This window comes from Pteropus medius, unplaced genomic scaffold, assembly GCF_902729225.1.
Source record: "Pteropus medius unplaced genomic scaffold, Ma_sr-lr_union100, whole genome shotgun sequence".
NCBI lineage: Eukaryota > Metazoa > Chordata > Mammalia > Chiroptera > Pteropodidae > Pteropus > Pteropus medius.
This window is the reverse complement of record NW_024342644.1, coordinates 6,667,258-6,690,773: the sequence shown is the minus strand read 5'-3', so window position 1 is coordinate 6,690,773 and position 23,516 is coordinate 6,667,258. Positions and strand designations below refer to the sequence as shown.

The following is a 23,516-nucleotide window of genomic DNA, read 5'->3' as shown; positions in this document are numbered from 1 at the left end:
AAACCCATATTCAAAAAGATATTTGCACACTGATGTTCATAGCAGCATTATTCACAGTGGCCAGGACATGGAAGCAACCGAAGTGTCCTATGATAGATGATTGGCTAATGAAGCTGTGGCACATATATACAATGGAATATTACTCAGCCATAAGAAGAGATGAAATACTGCCATTTGCGACAACATGGATGGACCTCAAGATAATCATGCTAAGTGAAATAAGCCAGACTGAAAAAGTATAAAATCACATGATATCACTTATATGTGGGATATAAACCAAAAGGCAACAAATGAACAGGACAAACAGAGATTCAGGGACATGGACAATGGACTAGTGGTTACCAGAAGGTAGGGTGTGGGGGAGGAAGGGAGAGGTAGATGGGGTAAAAGGGGTCAAATATAGGGGGCTAAGGGGAGGGTGAAGTATTAAAGGGGATCAAATATATGGTAGCTGAAGGAAACTGGACTCTGGGTGGTAATCACACAATAGAATATATAGATGTCAAATTATAATGTACACCCGAAAATTATATAATTGTATTAACCAATGTTACCCCAATAAACTTAATTTTAAAAAAACTGGCAGTATGTATTAAAGCCTTAAAAAAGAATTATTAGATTTACTTCTAAGAATTATCTCAAGAGCAAAATCCTAAGTACCCAAAGAATTTAATGCCAAAACTGTTCATCATAGAATTATTTATAGTACAAACATCAGTAACAACCTAACATGGCCATGTGTTGAATTACACTGGAATACAGTCATGTAGTGGAATCTTTTGCAACTATTCAATTTTAATGTAATGTTTAAAACAACATAAACTTTTTCTGTCTTACAATGGTAAGTTTAAAAATTCAGGACTAAAATGAAAAGCCACCATAGTGCCACCTCCAAACAACAACCTCTATTAACAGAGGTTGTTGTTTGGAGGTGGCACTATGGTGGCTTTTTTCTCTGTTTTTCATTCGTCTGTATTTTCCACATTTTTATGTTGAATATGAAATACTGTTATAATGCGGGAAGTCCCCATGCTCCTAACTTCAGCAGAATCCAGGTACTGACTGACCTCTTTACACAGATCAGGAATTTCGTGGGCTTTCTGTGCAACCTCAGAAAGCTTTTGCAAAGAAAACCAGGACTTTAGCAACTAGCTCAGGATATAGCATCCAGATGAGTGATTAAAGGAAAGTGGGGAGGCCCCCAGATCATAAAAAGAGTGGGGAATGTCCTTAAGATGGAAACTTTTTCTCCCAACACTTACAGACATAGAAGTTGATAGAGAAGAGCAAAAAAGTAACAACTACTTATTACATGCTGAAAATTGCTAGGTTAGTTGAAAAGCATTAGAAGTTAAATGTGATGAATGGCTTAATAAAAAGAAGGATGGTTATAGAATTTCACCTCCAGCCATCATGTAGGACTTCCTCAGCTGGATTGTTGCTAATGAGCTGGTCTTCCTATCTGCAGTTCTGCAAAAAACCTTGTCTTTCTTACCTCCCATCTCCATCCGTTTACCACTCTACAGTGAGAGTGATCTTTTCAAGGAGCGAACCTTCCACAGATTCCCAGCGTCCCTCTAAACTCTTTATGGTAGCTGACAAGGCCTTTTATGATCTGGCTTCAGTTTACTGCCTTAGTCTCCCTTCTGCTTCCTCACTCTATCTTGCAGGCTTTGCCTCTGGTGTACTCTCTGGTTGGACCCACCCTGTTTCTTTCATCTAATTCCTGATTACTTTTCAAGTCTCTGGTTAAACATTGCCTTCATTGGGAAAACTCAGCTGCTCTCCTTATGTGTATCCATCAGAATCACTGTTTTCACTACCATTACTCTTTCTGTATGTTAGTAAATTCTCTGATTTAATTGTCCTTCTCATCTGGACTGTAGGTTCTGGGAGGTCAAGGGCTAAGTTGGCCTTGTTCACCTTGGCACTTATGATGCCCAAAAGGGAGCAGCAGATGTTTACTGAATGAATAAATGGATGAATAAGTGAGATAGTCTGATTACATTTAACTTCCCCCAAACTTTATTTAAAGAGATACTGTAATTGATGCAAGGGCATATCAAAATAAAGATGATACAGGTTTTGATGATGGTGGTGCTGGGATGCTGTGGGTTCTTCTTTCAGCACTGAAGTCCTGAATCCTGTCTTCAGTTAATGAATGTATGTAAATGTGTGTATATATGTCAAGATATTTTTTCAAATCAATTTTTCAAGCCCCTCATGGAAATCAATTCTGAAACATTGACCAACTGTTTCTAATACTTAAAAAAAAAAAAAAGTCTTCATTCAACAATAAGAGAGTAAATTAATTATAATTCATTAAAACTTATAAATAATCTTTAAAGTCATGATACATATAATTAATAATTATATAATAATTATTAATTAATAATGTTAATAATTAAGATTAATAATGACATATTTTTAAGTATACAAACTTCATATATAGAATAAGCTAATATCTCCCACATAAAAAGAAACATATATAGTATATATATTTACATAAGAAAAAGATTGAAAGGAAATACATCGAAAAATATATTGTGATTATTTAAGTATCATTTCTTCCTTACATTTTTCAGTATTTCTCTTTAGAATTAGCATGTATAACTTTTGTTAAAATGACAAGAGTTATCAAAAAATCTTTATAAGATGAATTCCCTTATATGTAGGCAGTTGTTTCAAAAATTATTTTAAGATTAAAGGACAGGCATGAATATTTTTTCACACAGCACATGTATATTTAAAAATATTCTATACTGAGTAGATTTAATAATGCAATGACCTTGAATGCAGATGCTACTAGTAGACTATAGTCTAGAATCTATAGTACTATAAACTACAATCATCTTGAATTTGACTTCCCAAATATCTTTGTGTTTACAGTTTTTCATATTTCTCAAGGGAAGATGATTTTATGAAAGAATGTTTTATGACATGGTTTGGAAAGTAAATTAATTCACATATTACTATGCCAAGAGAAAATAAAATGATTTTTAAAAAACATGAAAAACTGAAGGATAGGCTAGAAGCAATTAACTAACTGTAGTTATTTGAAATGGATTGGGGAGAGGCTAACTTGGGCAGAATTATCTCCTGAAATAGGCCGAAAGCAGCAGTTCAAACAGCTAGTCTGGGAAAGTTCCTCACCTGCACCACCTATCTCAATAGATCTAGGAAGTTGCTTTTTCTTTTGCGTAACAATAGGTACAGTGATAAGCAAAACTGCCCTCCTCCAAAACTCCCTGAAGTGCAAAAGGACTAAGAAGATCAAAGGAACCATTAGCCACTCCCTGAACTTCAAAGGTTTCTCCTATGGGAACTCTGTGAAGCAGCTGTGAGTTTATAGATTACTCAGAGACTTCCATTACTGTATACAAGGATAACATTTCAAATATCTTGGCTACTATATTCTTTTTTTATATATTTATTTTTCATATTTATTTCTTATTTATTAAATGGTTGCATTTAAGGTTTATTGTTTCATACACATATTAAAATGAATAACAAATCAAAATAGGATTGGAGACCTATACACACTCAATAAGCACTGCAGCACTATTCTTAGCATTATGTTCTTTTTGTGTTTCTTAAATGTAGCTTTTTAATGTCTTGATTATTTCTATATTTTCTCATTCAGAAAAAAAAGTAATAAAACAAGCGTTTTGTTTCACATGGTTTGTGTTTTAATGCAAAGTCTACAAAATCACTTACCTTTCCTGGACAGGTTTCACAGATGCAGTCCCCACAGTGATGAAACATTTCATCAGGCTGTGATAACTTATAGCCCAAATAATTCAGTCAACCATGTGCCTGTAGACTGTTGTGTCATCATTGAGTGCATTGCCTCAGTGTTCATTTTAATAATAAAAAAAAATGCATCTGTGACTATTTTAAGCAAAAGGATCTTAAGCAAAAGACCTTAGAAGATATGACTAGATCCTTAAGACTCTAGAAGACACTTCTCTTATCACTTGCAGTAAATAAACTTGTTTTAAGGCATTTACACCAAGAGAGAAATCTACAACCTGAAAAGGTGTAGAGCAAGGTCAATCTTTGATTTATACACTCAGAATAAAGTATTATGCATCTATTAGTAAAAAAAGGAAAAAGACATAATTTCCACACTTAAAAGTCTTACATTCTAGAAGAAACCACAGATGAGCAAAGAAGTGCTGTAAACAAGTTCCGCTACAGAAATCCAAAGCACTCACAAGGAAGGGAAAAGTCAGTTTTTTGCAAATGGAAGGAGATGTGTGTGTGTGTGTGTGTGTGTGTGTGTGTGTGTGTGTGTGTGTGTGTGTGTGTGTAGGGAGAGAGAGAGAGAGAGATTGAGAGAGAGAAAGTGGGGTTGATGATTTCAAGAACCAGTTGCAGCATGAGCTCAGAGAGACCAAAAATCATCTTGCACATTTTGGGAACTATAAGTAGTAGTTCAGTTCAAAGTTCATTCATTCATATATACAATAATCATTAATTAAATATTTGAAGTTATCAATGGCAAGAAATAACTTGTGCTTCAGGGTAAGATCATCAAGAAGACCTTGTTTATGAAGTGAACATAGAATGTGGTTTTTCCAGCATCCACTCTCCATTCTTCTTTCTAACAGAAACTTAACTTTATTTAGTATACACCTCCTCCACATATATCCATATGCTCCAAAGAAGCTCACCCACCCTTAGCTCCAGGTAGCCTAAATTGGGGTAAACTTAATCTCTTTCTAATGACTGAGTCGGGAATAGTATATGATCAATTCTGACTAAGGAGACAGTGAGAGAGGTTTGCTAGAGCTTTCTGGGAAATTAACTCATATAAGTCACTGAAAGCCTCTCCCTTCCTCTCACTGGGCATGAATCAAGAAACACATAGTCAAACACTTATGGCAACCATATGATAACTATCAAAAAACCAACTTTAGGATGGAGATGACTCTATAAAGAACAGGAAAGAGGAAAAAAACCAAACCTGGGTTCTCAATGCTATCATTGGACCAACTAACCCTGAACTTCACCCTGCCTCTAGTAGTCTTTACATGATCTAATCCACTCATTTATTTTTTAAAAGCTAAATTAAGTTGGTTTTTCTGTTATTTGTGGCCAAAACACCCTAACCAAAGTTTAGGTTTTATTATTAGGCAATGGGGAATCACTGAAAATGTTTAAGCAGGAGACTGACATAACCGGTTTGTATTTTATGAAGACAGCAGTGGCAGAAATGTTGAGGATGAATGGGTGAAATGGGAGACTGGCTAACATCTATTGAAGGCTTACTACTATGTGCTTTGTACGAAACATTCTCATATATTAATTCATATAATCCTTTCAAAATTCTATGAGGTATGTAATGTTATCCACATTCAATAAGAGGAATCTAAAGCCCAGAGACATTAAGTTGTCCAAGAACACAAAGCTAGTAAGTAGTTAAGATTTCAACCCCAATTTTATTATAAACATTCCTTCACTCTCAGCCATATATAGAGGAAGAAGCTCACTGCACTCTAGGCCTAATTGATGTAAGAGTAAACCCAGCCCCTTTCCAGTGATTGGCTCAGGAACAGTCTGGTGACTCAATTCTGGCCTGGCATCTAACCACCAATTCACACTGCATACTTCATAGGGTGATCATGAGAACTAAATGGGCTATTGCTTATAGTATACTAAAGCACGGTAGGCCCACTATAAAGGCTAGCTACTACTATTATGATTATAGACTACAACTATCAAGACAAACTGAGAAGTGTTGAGAGAAGGAGGGCAAAGGAGAATGGTATGACAGAAGCCAAGGGAAGATTTCCAGAAGGGCACAGCAGGATCAAATAGCATGGAGGAATAAAGTTACATGAGAGTTGAAAAGAGTCTCATGGATCTAACTTTTGGGACATAATGAGTGACTTTTGCCTGAAAGGTGAGGTGGGAGCCAACTGATTGGTTGAAGAATGAACTTGAACCTGAGACGAGATAGTGGCTACTTATTGCAGATTAGCAGTTTTACTGTGATAGAAAGGAGAGGAGAAAAGAATGGTAGCAGAAGTTTTCAGATGGCGCACATTTAAAAACTCTGAGGCAATAGCTAGCAAACGTACCGTTGAAAATTCAAGAAAAAGAAACAATGATGGGACTTGTTCCAAAGGAGACTGAAAGAGATGGCACCTGGCCCATAAGTGAAGGGAGGTGTTAGTTTTGAAGAATCAGACCATCTACACCTCTCTTAAGAATGGGGCGGGGGTGGGTGGGTGGGGAAGAAAAGTGCAAATTTAGATATAGATGCATTTATAGGCACAAGGGGGTAGAAGTTGAGAGAGTGCAACTGTAGAACAGCTCGTTTTTCTTAGAAATGAAGGAAAGGTCATCTGCTGAGAGGGAGAGTGTGAAGCAATTAGTGGTAGAGAATAGTTGCTGTGGGATAGAGCTTGCCTGGAAGACAGCTAAAATCATTCTAGAGTCCTGACAGCTAAGGGCATAGCTAAGTTGGAGACTGAGAATTTTCAATGGCTTTAACATGTAGGAATATATGATTCTCTCCGGCACCTCACCAACCCGGGTGGAGATATGAGAATCAGCCTGTCCATGTCTTTGGTCAGTTATGAAAGTAAGTATGAGGTTAAAAGTAATAGAAATGGGGACCATTTGACCATAGCCCTATCTGGTCCATCACATTTCCGAGAGGCCTCAGCTCCACAAATGAAATCTGTGCCTACAATTGGGACTGCCAATTATTGTTCTCAAAGGAAAAGAGGGTTAAAGAACAGACTGTCACTGCCTCCACCCCCAAATCAAAGAGAAGAATCAAATTGTTAACTGAAGAACTTTATCTGTGAATCTCACAGTGTTCCGGGATTATGGGTGGTAAGACAATATACTGATATTCATCCTTTGATTAAATTCTATAACCCTCAAATTTGAGGTATGCCCTTTCTTTCATCTAGGATAAAACAAAGTTAAGGTCTCTCATATTCAAAGTTTTATGTATAATAGGTAGGATTAGTAGGATTAAGAACCACATAGCATGCAAAATAAAACTACACAAATATTTAAATTATTTAAATTATTCAGTTATGTGTACCTATAGCATATAACATGTTATCCTGCTGAGTCAAGGGAATATAAAGCATCTCTCTATCATTAATGCCTTCATTCCCACAGTTACCTTTCAGGTAGGAACACAGCTAGGTTTCCCCTCTAAATCCAGCCAATAAGAAAAAAATGTTTAGCTGTTTAGAAAAAATTAGGAACTTTTCTCCTTCCAAGCTATTTTCGGTAAATTACTTTAGGATTGTGTTTTGAAATTGCTATTGGTCATTTTCATTGATTTAATGAGTATTTTCTTCTAAAAAACTTAAGATGCGTCCTTTTATTGTTCAAAAGGTAGGTCTCTGACCTCAAGAAGGTCTCTATAACTCTCATCTTTCTGAAAACAAAGACGATAGTAAGAAAGTGACTATGGCATGACAGGATATTACAAAACAATGAAAATACCGATTATCCAGATAGAAGAATATCACTGGTTACACTTCCCTTGCTCTGAGAACACTGCTTACTATGAAGTCATTACTCACAGAAATGGTTGTCTTTTCAGTCTCATAACAGGCAAATATGCCTAAATCAAGAGAGTGAGCTAATTACATTTCTATTCCTAAAATAATGCTATTGTCATATCAGCATATTATCCATAAGCATGAGTAAAAAAGAAGAGATTTTATAAGTACAGATTTCTTACAGAAGTCATCTGACTTTGAAGATGACTATTGAGATTTTTAATACTGGGATATAGAGTCACTGGAATTTAGATATCTGAAGTCTTATTAGTTTATTAATTAGCAAAAAGGCCAGATTTGACTATTTAATTACAAACATCCTGGACTGCTGAATGAAAGAATAGCATGATTTAGTCGAAAAACTTAACAAGTCTGCTTTTATGTTTTAGATACAAAGTTAATAAGAATCAGTCCCTGACCTCAAGAAGGTCTCTAAAACTCTGTTTCTGAAAATAAATTTCAGACAATATCAGGTAAGCTCATCAGTGTAAGAAAGCTCAGTGCCAAGTTACAGTATGGAAAGAACAGGAAGACTTGCCACCTTGCCTCTCCCCATCAAGAAGTAGGGTCTATTTCCCCTCCGCCTTGAACCTGGATAAGACTTTGTAATGGCCTGGATAAATAGAAAGCAACGGAATTGAACTGGCATTGTATGACTTCTAAGGCTAAATCACAAAAAGAAATCCCCTTTCCCTTTCTCTCTCTCTTCCTCTTTCTTCCTCTCCCTCTCCAACTTCTTCTCCCTCTTCCTCTCCCTCTCCTTCCTTCTGGTCCTTGGAACTCAATTATGATGCTGTGAGGAAGCCCAAGCCAGTCCATACTAAAAGACAACATGGAGACGTCTACATTGAATGGAACTGAGGTCTCCAGCCTTTGGTTGAGGCCCTATGCATCATGGAACAGAGAAAAGTCATCCCTGCTGTACTGTATGAATTCCTGACCCACAGAATTTGTGAGCACAAAAAATAGTGGTTTTCTACCACTATGTTGTGGGGGTAATTTGCAATGCAGCCAGAATAACTGGAAGAGTACCTATATATCTATTTCAATGTGTTAAACAGTAACAATTAACAGTAATATACCAGTATTTTTGTATAACAAGTTTTAGTCATTCCTGTATTGATAGATACTTAGGTGGCTGGGAATTATTTTTTCCTATTCTAGACAAGGCTGAAATAAATAAGCTTCTATATGTCTATTTTTGCTCAAATGTCAGCATTTCTATAAAAACTTGTGTTTTTATAAAAACCTAAATTTGAGTTAATACTTAGAACAGTGCTTGGCACATAGTAATACATTTTATTATTTCCTATCACTATAAGTTTAACTTCTATATGGAAAGTGACATTTTCGCCTAATATCTTTAGTGACGAGGACCTTAACAATTGTATCTAACAGCTCTGCTCAGGGCATACCACTTTTTACAGAGTTTAAATTGGCAAAAACTTGCAAACATGAACCATAGAATTAAATCCCTGAAAATGTCCATCTGCTGCACACCTGACCGCTCTACAAATGAGTTGTTAAAAAAGTTAATTTGTTCCGTGTGCTAGTGAGTTACACAACCTGCATTCCTCTTAGAACAGATGTGCTCAAAATCATCCCGTAGTGGACTAGAGAGGAAAAGAGCGGAGCCTCAAGCTCAAGTACGTGCTGCAGTTCTATTCCATCTGCATCCGTTTAGGCACACCACTTGGTGGAGAGGGTGGGGAGGAAGTTGACCGGTGCTTCTCGACTTGTTATAATTCGTGTCACAAGTTGAAGAATCTTTTTCGGCCGTTGTCATTCTCTTCGAACCTCTCTATCTACCCCCAGGCGTGCTTGCTGAAGCCCTGCACCTGTTAATCAAATTGACCTCCAATTTTCCTGGATGGGGTGAAGGGATTAAGGAGAGAGGAAAAGGACTGTCTACCTTTTTGTCTTAAAGGGACAAAGACTAGCTAAACTTAGTTTACATTTTAATTTCCTCGCCTTTTCAATTTTCTACTATGATTGCTCCATTTTAAAGGACTCAGGTAATGCTCCCGGTCGGGAGAAACATTAAAATATATACAGCCAAGGAAAAGCATTTTTAGGAGTCTTGTATACGGCCGGATCAGCAGGCCGGGAGCCGGCAGGCTTCCCGGCAGCTTCGTGGGGGCACCGGGCTTGGAACAGGGAGCTCTGGTCCGGCGCATCCCTCCCCAATCCCGCGTTGCAAACCCCGCAGGCTGAGGAGCCTGAAAGCCGTGGAGAGCCAGATGGGAACAGGTGACTTCAAAGCCCTCAGCAACTTCCCCTCCCCACAACCCTTCCCATTAGCACGCGCCTCCCGCGAAGCTCGCAGGAGACACCTTCGCCCCGCCCCTCCACAGGTCACCTCCCTCCACGCCCCTTTCCCTTGGCCCCGGCAGCCGGCAGGCAGGGAAGTGTCGTAAAGCCAGGCCCAGGAAACTTTACCCGGGGTAACAGCCGAGGCGCTTTACGGCGACGGCGGCTGAGTGTGAGCCTTGGCTGTAAGGCGGCCGCGGCGGCGAAGGAGGCGGCGGCGGTGGCCGAAAAGGAAGAGCAGTGGCGGCGGGGACCTGTGCGGGGTGAGCCGCGCGGGAGGAACAGGAAGGGGCAGCAGTGACAAGGCTGGCGGATGGGCCCGGGCGGACGGGGACGGTGGCCGGCTCAGCAGCTGGGCGGCGCTGAAGAGTGGTGGGGGGGGGGGTGCGCCGCGAATTGGGGGTACCTGTAGGGACGGTTTCTGCCTTTGTTCCCCCCCCCCTCCGCCGCCCCCTCAGCTCCTCTCTCGTCCGCCAGATCTCATGGCCTCCCCTCTTGGTCTGTGTCGCCTCTAGGATGGCGGAGGTACCGCCGGGGCCTAGCAGCCTCCTCCCACCACCAGCACCTCCGGCCTCGTCGGCAGCGGATCCCCGCTGTCCTTTCCCGGCGGGGGCCGCCCTCGCCTGCTGCAGCGAGGACGAGGAGGACGACGAGGAGCACGAAGGCGGCGGCGGCAGGAGTCCAGCGGGCGGCGAGGCGGCGGCGGCCAAGGGGCATCCGTGTCTTCGGTGCCCTCAGCCGCCGCAGGAGCAGCAGCAGCTCAATGGATTGATCAGCCCCGAACTGCGGCACCTCCGGGCGGCTGCCTCCCTCAAGAGCAAGGTTTTGAGCGTGGCGGAGGCGGCCACGACCACGGCCAACCCCGACGGGGGCCCCAAAGCGACTGCAACAAAAGGAACCGGGGTACACTCGGGCGAGAGCCCCCCTCACTGCCTCCCCAATAATGCAAGAACTGCGCTCCCCAACCCCGCAGAGGCAGCGGCGGCGGCGGCGAGCGATCCAGCGGCGGCCCGCAATGGACTGGCGGAGGGCACGGAGCAGGAGGAGGAAGATGAGCAGGTGCGGCTGCTGTCTTCATCCCTGACCGCCGGCTGCAGTTTAAGAAGCCCCTCAGGCAGGGAAGTTGAGCCTGGGGAGGATCGGACGATACGTTATGTCCGATATGAATCCGAGCTACAAATGCCCGATATCATGAGACTGATCACCAAAGATCTGTCTGAACCCTACTCCATTTATACCTATAGATATTTTATCCACAACTGGCCACAGCTGTGCTTCTTGGTAAGTGGATGGAATGAAAAGAGGGTGAACCCAGCAGAGAGACCCAGGCCATACAAGGCAGGGAGTGCGAGGGCTGAGAGTGGCAGTGGATCGTCTATCTGCATTTCATAGTACGTTACATGATGTAAAGTGCGTGTACACGATCCTAGTTATTTAATGAAACTTTTGAAGGTAAGACTTAATGGTTGGGTCAACTCGATAACTGCTGTGTATGCAACAAGCCTGTACGTTGGATGTTGGGGGTCTTGTATCCTGTTTACATTAGCATATAATAATGTTTAACCGTCTTTAATTACCCTCCCTCATTCTCAAAGCACTTTGCAATCATTTAATTTGAACGTGGTTCTTTTGGGATGCAGACCTTATTAATCTCTCAGTTACAGCCATAATCAGGGAAGAGTGTATGCATAAACATGTTTTGGTCAGCATACTGTCAGTAAACTTTCTGTGGCCACGTTGAAGAATTAAATCTTAAGAGGATATTCTGTAATTACGGAGATTGTTTCCTTTTATTTCAACAGGACAATTAACAGTTGTAGCCAGCCTGCTTTCTGGTGTTTGATTGCAGAAGGCGTTAGTAACACTTCTGGTGTCTGAAAGACTCCTGAAATTTGAACAAAATACCCTTTTGTGAAATGTAGGAAACTAAGTGTGAAATGTTACTAATTTTTTTAAGAAACTGGTCATAAATACACCTAAATAATAGTAGTGACACTGGCTTGTGTGAAGTATAATTTACAAAAATTTTTACTTATGAGCAAAAAGGATTTGACTACCAAATAAGCTGAATAATTGTTTAAAACTTACTAGTACTTTCAGTACCAATAGTTTCTTCCCAGTTATATTGATCAGTTTCAGTATGTTTGAAACCTTTCACTTAAGTATTAACTGCAGGTATATGCTTTCTATTTCGTATTCACAAGCATGTTTCCATTGAATTTTGCTGAAAAAAGGCAACATGCTTTTAAGGAGTATTTTATGTTATGTGAAGAGAAAAGCCACTACCATTATTTATTGTTTTAGCATTGATTTAGCTGCACTTGGTAATTCCCTGCAAGATGTTTCGATAATACTTTAGAAATTATCTTTTTGATTCTATAGCTTAGTGGTAATCTAAAAATATAACCTCATTATTGTGGATAATGGTAGTGCTGCTGTTTTCTGTGTTCACTTTGCTAAACTTCAGTTTAGTATGCTTAAACTAGGGGAACTAATTTATATTCTACAAAACTTCTCTTACAGGATTCTAACTATGTTTCCAAATAGAAGTTCTAAGACCTGTCTGTGTCAGTGAAGATGGGAAAATGATTTTTTGGCACTATTATGTTATATCTAATGCCATTGTAATTGCTAAAAATTGTAGATTGATTTAATTGTATGTTAACCCACAGAAACGTACAATTAAGTCACATTTTAAATTGAAATAGTTATATGTATTTCTGTTAATTTCAGAAAATAGTTGTGTGTATATATGACATTTAGTCAGCTTTTGAGTTCCTAGGCCTCTCTCAACTTGTCTGCCATTTTAGACTCTGGTAAACTTAGTAGACTTCAGTTTTGATTTTACATAGACTCCTCCCAATTCACCAGCTAATTTGTACTTTAGCCCTTAAGTACCAGTTTGTTTAGTATTAAATTCTGAATATCTAGAAATGGAGATATGCACAAATGGTTGACTTACAGCTTTTACTAGGGCAAGTATGAATCTAGTAGTGTTGAACATAAAACAGTAGCTGACGAATCAGAGGCCATGTAGGACTGAGGCCTTTATATTGACCTTTAAAACATTTGAATTTCCTATGAAAACTAGTTTAAAACAAATATATTTGTATGTTTATTTTAAATCATATCATTTTAGAACTGTAAAGGATCCTTGAGATAATCTAGTTCATTTTTTTAATGGAAAAAATTAAGGATCAGAGTGACTTAAAATGTTTAAATCTCTAGATATTTAGTGGCAGAGATGTAAAACTAGAACCCTGGCCTTCTGGCCTCTAATGGAAACAAACACCTGAAAAATGACACACCCTTGACCTGTTCCATAAAGATCATTATGTCACCAAGTTATGCTTCAAAAGGGACAGTTGTCCTTACATCAATCTCAAGAGATTAGAAACCTCCAAAATGTTCCTTATTTCCGTGGGTAACCTGTAATGGAACAAATGGAATATATGAGGTTGAACCTTAGAAAAGTGCTAGTATTTGACTACATTTGACTAACAAAAAAGAGTTTCTTATGATTCTTTCTAATAATTGTAACATGTGAAAACAGTACTGCACAGGTGGGAGGTACTGTCAGTCACTCTGTACTTAACTAATTTATCTCTACCTCTTTTGAGTTCATGAACTCAACTATTTTCGGTTGGCACCTTTTTAAACTTCTAAAACTTATTACCAGTGATGTATAGTGTTTCTGTTTATTTGTTCTAAATTTAACTTTCTGGCTTCCTCTGGAAATGTTTCTTTCCTATTTGTAGTGGTCTGGAATTTGGGAATCACTATTTCATACAGTTTATATTTTTCAAGTTCTTTAGATTGGCAAGCTTTTGGCCTTGTAGAGTTACGTTTTAGTCTTGCCAGGGATTTTTCAGTTTATTTGGAAAAATTGACCGGCAGTTTACTTATTCTTATAAGTGTATATCAGCAGTTTATCAAGAAAAAATACAGCGTTGGCTTTGCACATTACCAACAGCTTATTATTAATAATGTATCGTATGTTGGGCTTTTATTTTTAAATGATATGTACAACTTGTTTCTTGCTCCTACAGATTCTTAATTAGGAAGAAATCAACATAGTCCAAGAGGGAACTAATATAGTACCTTTGTTTGCTTATTACTTCCTTGGTCAAAGGACGAAGATTTGTTTGAAATTCTTATCCAATTTGAAAATATTGTTCAGTTGTAGCTAGTGGTTTTAATATTTTCCTCTTTTGGATGATTTAACTGTGAAGTGTAGCTGTCCTACAGTTTTGTATCATAGATTTCCATTTTCCATACCTTATGAGGTCAGGTCAAGTTTTTTTTAACGTACCATTTGGTCTGTGGTGTACACACACACACACACATCCCACCCACACACACCCACACATGTATTTGAAGTGAGTTATTTTCAAATCAGAAAATGCTGTCAGAGTTGTTCAACCAAACATCTTTTGTATATATTTTAGGTCTTAATACAGAAATTTAAGTTTTCAAAAGAATTTTGAAAGAATCGGTCGATTTATCATGAATGAAAATGGTGAAATAACAATTTTAGAGGTACATTGGCCTAAAATAGTTTTGTATTTTGTGATAAAACAGAAATGAATTAGTGTGGATAGTTGAATTTAATATCCCTGCAAAAGGATTTTGCTGTGACCTAGTTTAGGTTTGCATGAAATGGATTAGAATCATCTTGCCTAAAAGATTTCTCCAGTTTAAAAAAGGGCTTTTCAAAATCAGTTTATAGAATGACAGACTAAAAAAAAAAATCTCACTACAAATTTAAGTTAAAATAGATACTAAGTATAAGTTGGGCTTTGCTTATTAATTGTAAAAACTATTCCTGGTTTAAAGAAATATCGAAATTGTTTCCTCTGAAAAGTTAATTTTGTTAAGTGATAATTTGAAGTTTTCATTTTTTTTTTAATGAGGGCTCTTTATAGCAAACACATATTTCTGGCTGACCTATTATTAAACAATTGGAGCTAGTGCCTTATTTATATTTACCAGAATACAGTATTACCAGAACTTTTTGCAGGTGATGGAATTTTTGAAAAACATTTTCAAAAGGACACTGGAAACCTTAATGAAAATGGAGAGTGATGAGCATTTATTTAACATGTAACCTTTAACACTCTGGAAAGCTGTACATTTTTATTAAAATAGAAAGCTGTAAAATTATAGAAGCTCTGGTTTTGAGTTCTAGGTAGTCTGTGAGCTTTATGACAATGACTTACACTGTCAGGAGTGTCCTAAAAATGAGAACATTGTATATCTAATCTATGTCATGCCTCCATAACAAAAACTCCTTGGGTAGGATCTAAGGAATAACTTAAAAACAATCTTTTTTTCTGAAAATATTTTACATTTTTTTCTGCTCAAAACCTAACTACTGTTCAAGTATATTTTGTCATATCTTTTTTACTAAGGCTTTATTATAATTAAATTTATAGTACTCTGCTGATAAGTATCACAATATTTTATCATATCCTAATAAATAAGCTTTTTCTTTAAAAAGTTATTTTCAAATATTCCTCCCTTCCCAAATCTTAAAAATGTAGGTGTTATCGCAAATAATTATAATTATAAACCTCATAAAGTACTATGTGGAAATCTGGCTATTTCCCTATGCTGTGATATAAGCATAAGAAATTTATGTCATAAAGAATGTTGAAAGATTTTAAAACTAGAACATTTGAAGGAGCTCTGGGATTTAGATTTCTGAAACATCTCTCTTGCTAGAATTCTCATTATTTCTTCCTCCCTTAAAAATGCTGACCAATGATTGGTTGCTCTTTCCCTGGGTGATTGTTCAATACCTGATGGCAATGTGTTCTTCATAACTGTTTGTTTATTTTTAAGGCCATGGTAGGGGAGGAGTGTGTAGGTGCCATCGTTTGCAAGTTGGATATGCACAAAAAGATGTTCCGCAGAGGTTATATAGCCATGTTAGCCGTGGATTCCAAATACAGGAGAAATGGCATTGGTAAGAAAAATATGTCACTAGAAGAATGCATAAGTTATTTTCTTTTTGTTTCTTTAAGCAACAGAGAAATGTAAATAAGTAGAAATGAACATGAAGCTAAGGGAAGAAAATGAAGTCATTTTTATTTCAAAATGTTCTTAAAATGAATTTTTAAATTAATGTTCTAATTGAGAGATTATCTTTCTAATAAGCAGCAGGTGATCAGTTTTACCTTCAAGCTTCTCTTTTTTTTTTTTGATCATATTCAAAATGTTTTGCATTATACTGAATAACTGCAGTTTTTAATAGCATTAATTGGGCACTTGATCACAGCCCTCAAGCAGCTATCTATACTCGGGTTAAGTGGGCCTCAATCAAGGTAAAATTACAGAGAAATTGTTATCATTATTTAATACTAGTCATCAAATACTAGAAGGTCAAGGAGGACAAGGAGAAAGAATTCTTACTATTCCCAAATTCATCTCTTTCTTGGGTCTACCTTTCCTGGCATTTTCAGTAATGTTATAATGGTCATTAGAATCATCTGTGTGGTTTAAAACACAAATACCTAGGCCCCACCTCCTGAGAATCTTATTTGTCTTGTTTAAAGTGGGACTGAAGCTCCCCAAGGTGACTGTGATGTAAGCCTGGTTAAGAACCAGTGTCCTAGTGTCTAGGACCTACTGGCTCTTTGTTCACCTGGAGGATCAGGAAGACAAGCACTTGTCTAAGCTTGTCAAATTCTGGAATGTACTGAAGTTAAGTAAGTATTCGTGAAAGATTTGTTACCTATACCAATATTTAATTATTAGCACTTTTGTCACTTGTAAACTGTTAGTGTTATTGTCCAGTTTAAGACTTTCACATAATCTTAGATGTCATGAGAAATCATTATGAATAAATTCACTTAATATATGACCAACTTTTCTTAATGTTTAACACTAAGATTTTTAATGAATTGGGCTTCTTATATAAGCCAAGTTCGAGTCTTTGATTCATTAAAGAAAGTTGATAAGGACTCACGGCAAATGATAGGCAAGTGTCTGGCTAGTTGAGAGGACAGAAACTTGTGGCTTAAGGGTTACATGCTAACCCTCACACATTTTGTTTGGCTCATGTAATGCATGTTTGCTCATGTGCATGGTTTGAAAATTAAGAGATTTCTTGTAATGTTGGATTTCTTCTCTTAAAATCACATTGGCAGTTGTTTTCCCTTTAACATATCAAATATATCTGACCGTAAACTAGAGTACATTTTGCTAGACATTTACAGACACATCACCAACATTATTTGGGAGTATTAGACTTCAGTATGTCTAGGCTCACTATAAGGTTTGTAGGAACCAACCCAGTGTCTTGGGCCCACGCTGGGTCACAGCAGTTCTGGTGTGATCTTTGCCAAGATAGGGTAATTCATTGAGTTCTGGCAGCTTAAGGAGTTCCTGGGTTGCTCTGGCCATACTATATCTTGTCCTTTTCTTTTTTCCCTTTTTCTCCTGCCTTCAAACAAAATAGCACAAACTCCTGCTTGGAGCTAGTAATTACATCTGATAAAAAAGGATATAAAAGGAGATAGGTCTTTCAGGAAGATGCTGCTTTTGCTGTGTTCTATTGGCCTCTCTGTTTAAATCTACAATTTTTCTCAATCTGAGATAATCTGTGTATCTGCATTTGAGGCAGAATTCAACATTTGACATTTCGATGCTTATTATAATGTTATAATTTAAGTATATTTAAGAAACTAATTACATTTTTCCTTTATTAATACTCAGATCTGTGTTCTAGGTACTAACTTGGTTAAGAAAGCTATATATGCCATGGTTGAAGGAGACTGTGATGAGGTAAGTCTTTCTAAACGTATAAGATCTTTTATCCTGGGCAGTATTCTACTGGGTATTATTATAAATATCTCATAATAGTTGTACTGCAGATTTCATTGCAAACTATTATTCTACAAATGCAGCTTGTGGTGAAAATTATATTTCATTTAAAAACACATGAATTTTGACCTAGAACAAATTTTAAGATGATCATGGGAGCTAAAATTTGTTTTGTGACAGAATGTAAAGGTGAAATCTTAGCCATTTCAGTAAATAATTGGTATTTAGAGCAGTTGGTATTCAGATTTGTTATCAGTTAAGTCATTTAGAGTAGCTCTTATTACAAACCTGGTTGTAATTCACTTGAATATTAGCCTTTGTTTCTCTCTAAATAACATCTTTTGTGTCTTCCATCAGTCAGTCCCTTCCTTCCTTCCTTCCTTCCTTCCTCCTCCTCCCTTCCACCTCCTCTCCTCCCTCCTCCCTCCCCTCCCCTCTTCGCTCCTTCCTCCCTGCCTCTTTCCTCCTCCTCTCCCCCTTCCCTCCTCTCTTCTCTCTCTCCTTTTTTCTTCACTCCCATGCTTGCTCTCTCGCTCTCTCGCTCTCTCTCTCTGGGCCAACTGTCAGCCTATATGAAGGACTTTTCACATTGAAAAAAATCTCAGCATTAAATCATGTTAAGACTGGGAGGGGCAAAAAGACAACCGCTTTTTAAATGTAGAGCTATCTGTACATTAATCTATGAGCATCATCTTTCTTCGGCTTGTTTGTAAGGCCTGATGGCAGGTATAATTTCTTTGTAGCCTATAGCCAGAGCTCTGTACATATATAGCTTTATACATTGAATAATAAATAATGAAGATGATTAGAAATGTTAAGATTTACTGTTGTATAACATGGAAGGGAATAAGTGTAAACTGGGGAAGTATACATGTCTTTAATATAGCAATGATGACTAAGAAGGAACAGAATTCTATTTTTATGTATAATAACTTTATGAGTAATACAAATGACATTCGTCTTTATTATTGGAGGACAAATGTGCCAGAGTTCTCAAAATACTTGAAATTAGGTAACTTTTTTTTCTCAACAGACTGACCTTAATAAGTAACTTGTCTTGGTTACTTATTTTTAGTGGGTTTTTTTTGTACAAAAATCTATACTTAGTCATTAACGTGTGTGTGTGTGTGTGTGTGTGTGTGTGTGTGTGTGTGTGTGTGTGTGTACTTTTGGGTACAAAGTCCCTTTCACTATCCTCTTGCTCTTCAACTCTGTCCTTCTTTCCACTTATAGCTACTATTAATCTTTGATATGCATCCTCCTGTATTGTAAGCACACTTTTATACAAATGTATAATACTTTTTTATACAAATGAAATCATAGTTATTATTCTGCAATAATTACTTTTTCATTTAATAATATCCATGCCAGAGTACAGAGATTTACTGCAGAGTATTCTCATGCTTGTTTACATTAATTTGTATTTTGACAGATCACACTAGATGGTGGTTGTATGAGAAGGCCTACATACATATTGGGCAGCACAGAGAAGTCCTGGGATTAAAGGATATTTAATTTTACTCCAAATAGGATAATTTACACATGGCGAAGGATCTCATATTGTTCACAGCTTTTAATATCAAAAAGTAAAAGGTGCAGTGACCATGATAATTTACAAAGCTGGTAGCTTAAATTTGCAGAAGAGACTTGGACTACATATGTTCATGAATATAAGTCTCCATGTTTGGATCATAGCCACACTAGTTTGGTCAGCTCACGAAGAAAGTAGCATAATAGTTTGGAGAAATCTTTGGGATTATAAGACCATGTTTTGGATCATAGCCACACTAGTTTGGTCAGCTCACGAAGAAAGTAGCATAATAGTTTGGAGAAATCTTTGGGATTATAAGACCATGTTTTGATCCTGCTACTGAGTACAATGGTTTCCAGTGAACAGGAATGTTATGAGCAGGGAGTATTATGTTTTTTATGTTTAAGCCTTTTCTGAGTTATCCTAGTCACTGTCTGTGAGACAGGCTGTGTGATCAAATGATTTAAAAGTACTGGTTTTTCTTTGAACTGTCAGAGGAATGGAGATTTTGCTTATATTGTTTTGGTCTCAAGGATAAATTCTAAATTACTGATATATTTTAAGGTAGAAGTAGTCTTTTCATTGTGGGCCTAAAAATTTAATTCTGATTCATTTATCTTTTCAAGCAGTGAATATTAAACTGGAAGGGAGATAGTACCATGAACTTATTCCAGTTGTATGATTTTTAAATGGATGGTTTTTACAGTATGAATAGCTCTGCCTCTGTATTAGAGAATTCTTCCATGGTTTAAAAATGAGTCCCACGTTGTTCAAATAAGGGATTTGCTATATGTAGGGACAGAACTCTTGTTTACTATTTATAAGGTTTTTACTCTCTCATTGAGTTTTTAATCATAAAAGCAACAAACTCTTCTACCCCCTTTTCCCTTCTGTTGTTAGTTCTACCTCTTTATATTTCCATTTCATCCTACTTGGTTTCGTTTCTTCCCCCTCCACTCCAGTGTAATGACTTTCTCTCTGATGTATTTGCTAGACCCAGTAGCTTCTTGGTCCTCCTCTGCTTATTAAAATACTTCTCAGTCTTTAATACCCAATTCAGATATCAACAAATCCCCTAAATTTTCCTTAATCCTTCTGAACAGAATCAATTGCACCTTCTGTGATTTTCTTGACTTCCTTTTTTGTAATACAGTAGTCCTCCCTTATCTGTGGTGGTTTCACATTCCAGTTTCTGTTACCTGCTATCAACTGTGGTCTGAAAATATTAAATGGAAAATTCCAGAGATAAACTAGTCATAAGTTTTAAATTTTGTGCCATTTTGAGTAGCATGATGAAGTCTCATGCCATCCTGCTCCATTGAATCATTCCTTCATCCAGCATATCCATGCTGTGTATGTTATCTGCCCTTTAGTCAGTAACTATCTTAGTTTTCAGATCAGCTCTTGTGGTATCACAGTGCTTGTGTTCAAGTAACCCTTATTTTATTTAATAATGGCCCTAAAGTGCAATAGTAGTGTTGCTGGCAATTCGGATATGCCATCAAGAAGCCATAAAGTGCTTCCTCTAAGTAAAAAAAAAAAAAAGTTCTCAACTTATTGAGGAAAAATAATTATATGCTGAGGTTGCTAAAATATAAAGTAAGAATCTTCTATCTGTGGAATTGCCTAATTTATAAATTGTTTTATAATAGGTATATATGTATAGGAAAAACTATAATATATATAGGATATGGCACTGTCTGTGGTTTCAGACATCCATTGGGGGTCTTGGAATGTATCCCCCATGGATAAGGGGACTCTACTTATTTCGCTTAAATGTACTTGTTCAGAGTCTGTCTTAGCCATAAGGAGAGCAGAGATGCGTTTTCTTATTTACAGCTGTATTCTTAGTGTGGCATTTGTGATGGAGTACATAGTTCATAAATAATTGTTGAATGTTTGGTTCTTTTTTTTTCCAGCATATCTTATCTGTACTTCTTTTTTTAAATGTACTTTTGAATTTTTATTTGTATAATTAGTTGTTAACTTGTCTTTCTCTCTGAGCTTTTTATAAGCTTTCTAGGAATAGCAATTGTCTTATTTATTTTTGTACACAGTAAGATAGAAAAAAAATATCTTCAGGATTAACTAAGTTGTTGAAACATCTTTTGGTAAAAACAAAATTATATGTAATAATAGTCTTCTATGTAATTCATGGTTCTGAAGAAAACTTTGTAATTATAATTCTCTAAGAATACAGTGACTGATTATAAAACAACCAATATGTGATTTTACTTTCATTAGTTAGGCCAACCTTTCTTTTAAAGTGTTAAGAAATTTTGACAAATTATCAGAAAGACATTTGGGAAGGGTTTTAAATTACATTTTCTATTACTTAGGTTGAACTGCTTTTTTTTTTATTCAAAAGATTTTGAAATCTATATCTTTTAACAGACAAATTTGGAAATCTCTATGAAGCCTTACCATGTACATCCAGTCAATTTTTACTTTCTATTCAGTTTGCAGAATTTGTGACCTTGAGGAATATTTATATTGCTCTTGCTTGCCACTTGTCATTTCAAGATAAATTCAGAGTAAATTAAACCAGAGTTTCTAATCACAGTTGAAATGTAGATCATGTTTTTGGCCAAATAATAATGATATATTCTCCTGCTCTAATAGATATTTTTATTTTGCCTTACTATGACTTTCCTAAGTGTTCCTATTAGATTTAGAAACATTAAAACAGTGTAGCTAAAGATCTTTTTCATTTTTATGTATTTGGAGCTATAGCATTTTAAAAAACAAGTGAATTCCTTACTTTATAAATAAGAAATGCATAACCCATGTTGCTGATCTGACTTGAATTTGATCACACCTCTACATGCTCTGGTTTGCCAAACTTGTAATGGCTATTAGATCAAGCATCTTGGGTTTGCGTTTTACATGAGGGGAAGAAGTAAGAAAAACACATACAAACAGCACAAATGCGTTTTCTAAAATGTAATTTTTAAAGTAGGATTCGTGTATCTGAAGTAGTGAACCCACATGGTGGCCATTTACTTTTATGTACTTTTTAAAAAATAAATTAGAATTGGGCAGGTGATTGATCAGCATGATGAACAGTGCCTACTTTTTTTTAGGCTGTACATGTCCTTGAAATCTTCATCTCTGGAAATTTAAATTTCGAAAATTATTTTTAGATTTAAGGTATGATAACCATGATATTAATACTCAGTACTAACTCATCTGATGAGAATATACTGGAATCAGAACTTCTTAATAGAATTTAAACATGCAGTATGTGACCTTAAAACATTTTTAGTTGACCAACTTGTTCCCATTTCCTCCTCCTCCCAGCTCCTGCAACTACCATTCTACTCTTTGCTTTTATGAATTAGACTATTTTAGTTTCCACTTATTAGTGAGATCATTCAGTATTCATTTTTTTATAAAAAGTCTGATGTATTTCACTTAGCATAATGTCCTCCAGGTTCATTCATGTTGACACAATGGCAGGATTTTTTTAAGGGTAAAAGTATTGCATTGTATATATTCGCTTTCTTTATCCATTCATTTGTTGACAGACATTTAAGTTGTTTTCCATGTCTTGGCTATTATGATAATGCTGTAATGGACATGGGAGTGCAGATATCTCTTTGAGATCCTAATTTCAGTTCCTTTGGATAAATACCCAGAAGTGGGATTGCTGGATCACATGGTAGTTCTTTTTTAATTTTTTAAGGACCCTCCACACTGTTTTCCATAATGGATGCACCAATTTAAATTTCCACCAACAGTGGCCTAATTTATTTAAATAACCTATAATAAACCTGTTACATGTTAACAAAATAACATACATCTTATGATAATGTACAATATGACTTTTAATTTTTTGTGTTTAGTAAGTATGTTTAACATTTTTAGTGTAACTGGAAACATATATTTTGGCTATGAGACTGAGGCTGCAAGGTAGGGAAAGAACAGAGTTAAAATGGAGTTATTTAAGCTATAAGGATTTTGGATGAGTAGTTTAGCCTAATTCAAGAAATGAGTATGAGAGGCCTAGGTTCCAAGTCTGTCTTCTGTCACTTAGTATAGTTGTGTGATTATCGTAGGCAAGTCATTTAACTTTTTATACTCTTTCTCTTTGTCTATGCAATATGATGGTAATTCTGATCTTACATGGATATTCCGAAGAACAGTAAAGGTGTTCATTCAGCAATATCAGTGTAAATGGCCTCTGAGGTGCCAGACAGTGAGCTAGTACTTAGGTTCTAGCAGTGGATAAGCCTGCCCTCCTTCCAGGAGCTTCCAGCCTACAGTATTAAAAGGGTTTTCTAAACACTGATGATTGGCTTATTCTAACA

The 23,516-nt window shown here is 36.8% G+C and overlaps 1 protein-coding gene across 4 annotated transcripts in view; it reads left to right on the top strand.

Annotated features, from left to right (window-relative positions):
• Window positions 1–9,933: 9,933 nt before the first annotated feature.
• The window catches only part of NAA30 (N-alpha-acetyltransferase 30, NatC catalytic subunit), a 31,003-nt gene continuing 17,420 nt past the window's right edge, over window positions 9,934–23,516 (top strand). Inside the window, exons 1-4 of one of the 4 annotated variants that reach the window (XM_039866515.1) lie at window positions 9,934–10,111; window positions 10,364–11,129; window positions 15,693–15,816; window positions 17,581–17,636. In XM_039866515.1, the coding sequence (XP_039722449.1) occupies window positions 10,365–11,129; window positions 15,693–15,816; window positions 17,581–17,636 (945 nt within the window). In that variant the 5' untranslated portion in view covers window positions 9,934–10,111; window position 10,364. The remainder of the gene's footprint in view (window positions 10,112–10,363; window positions 11,130–15,692; window positions 15,817–17,580; window positions 17,637–23,516) is intronic. The other 3 variants (XM_039866516.1, XM_039866517.1, XM_039866514.1) reach the window with 3 other exon arrangements.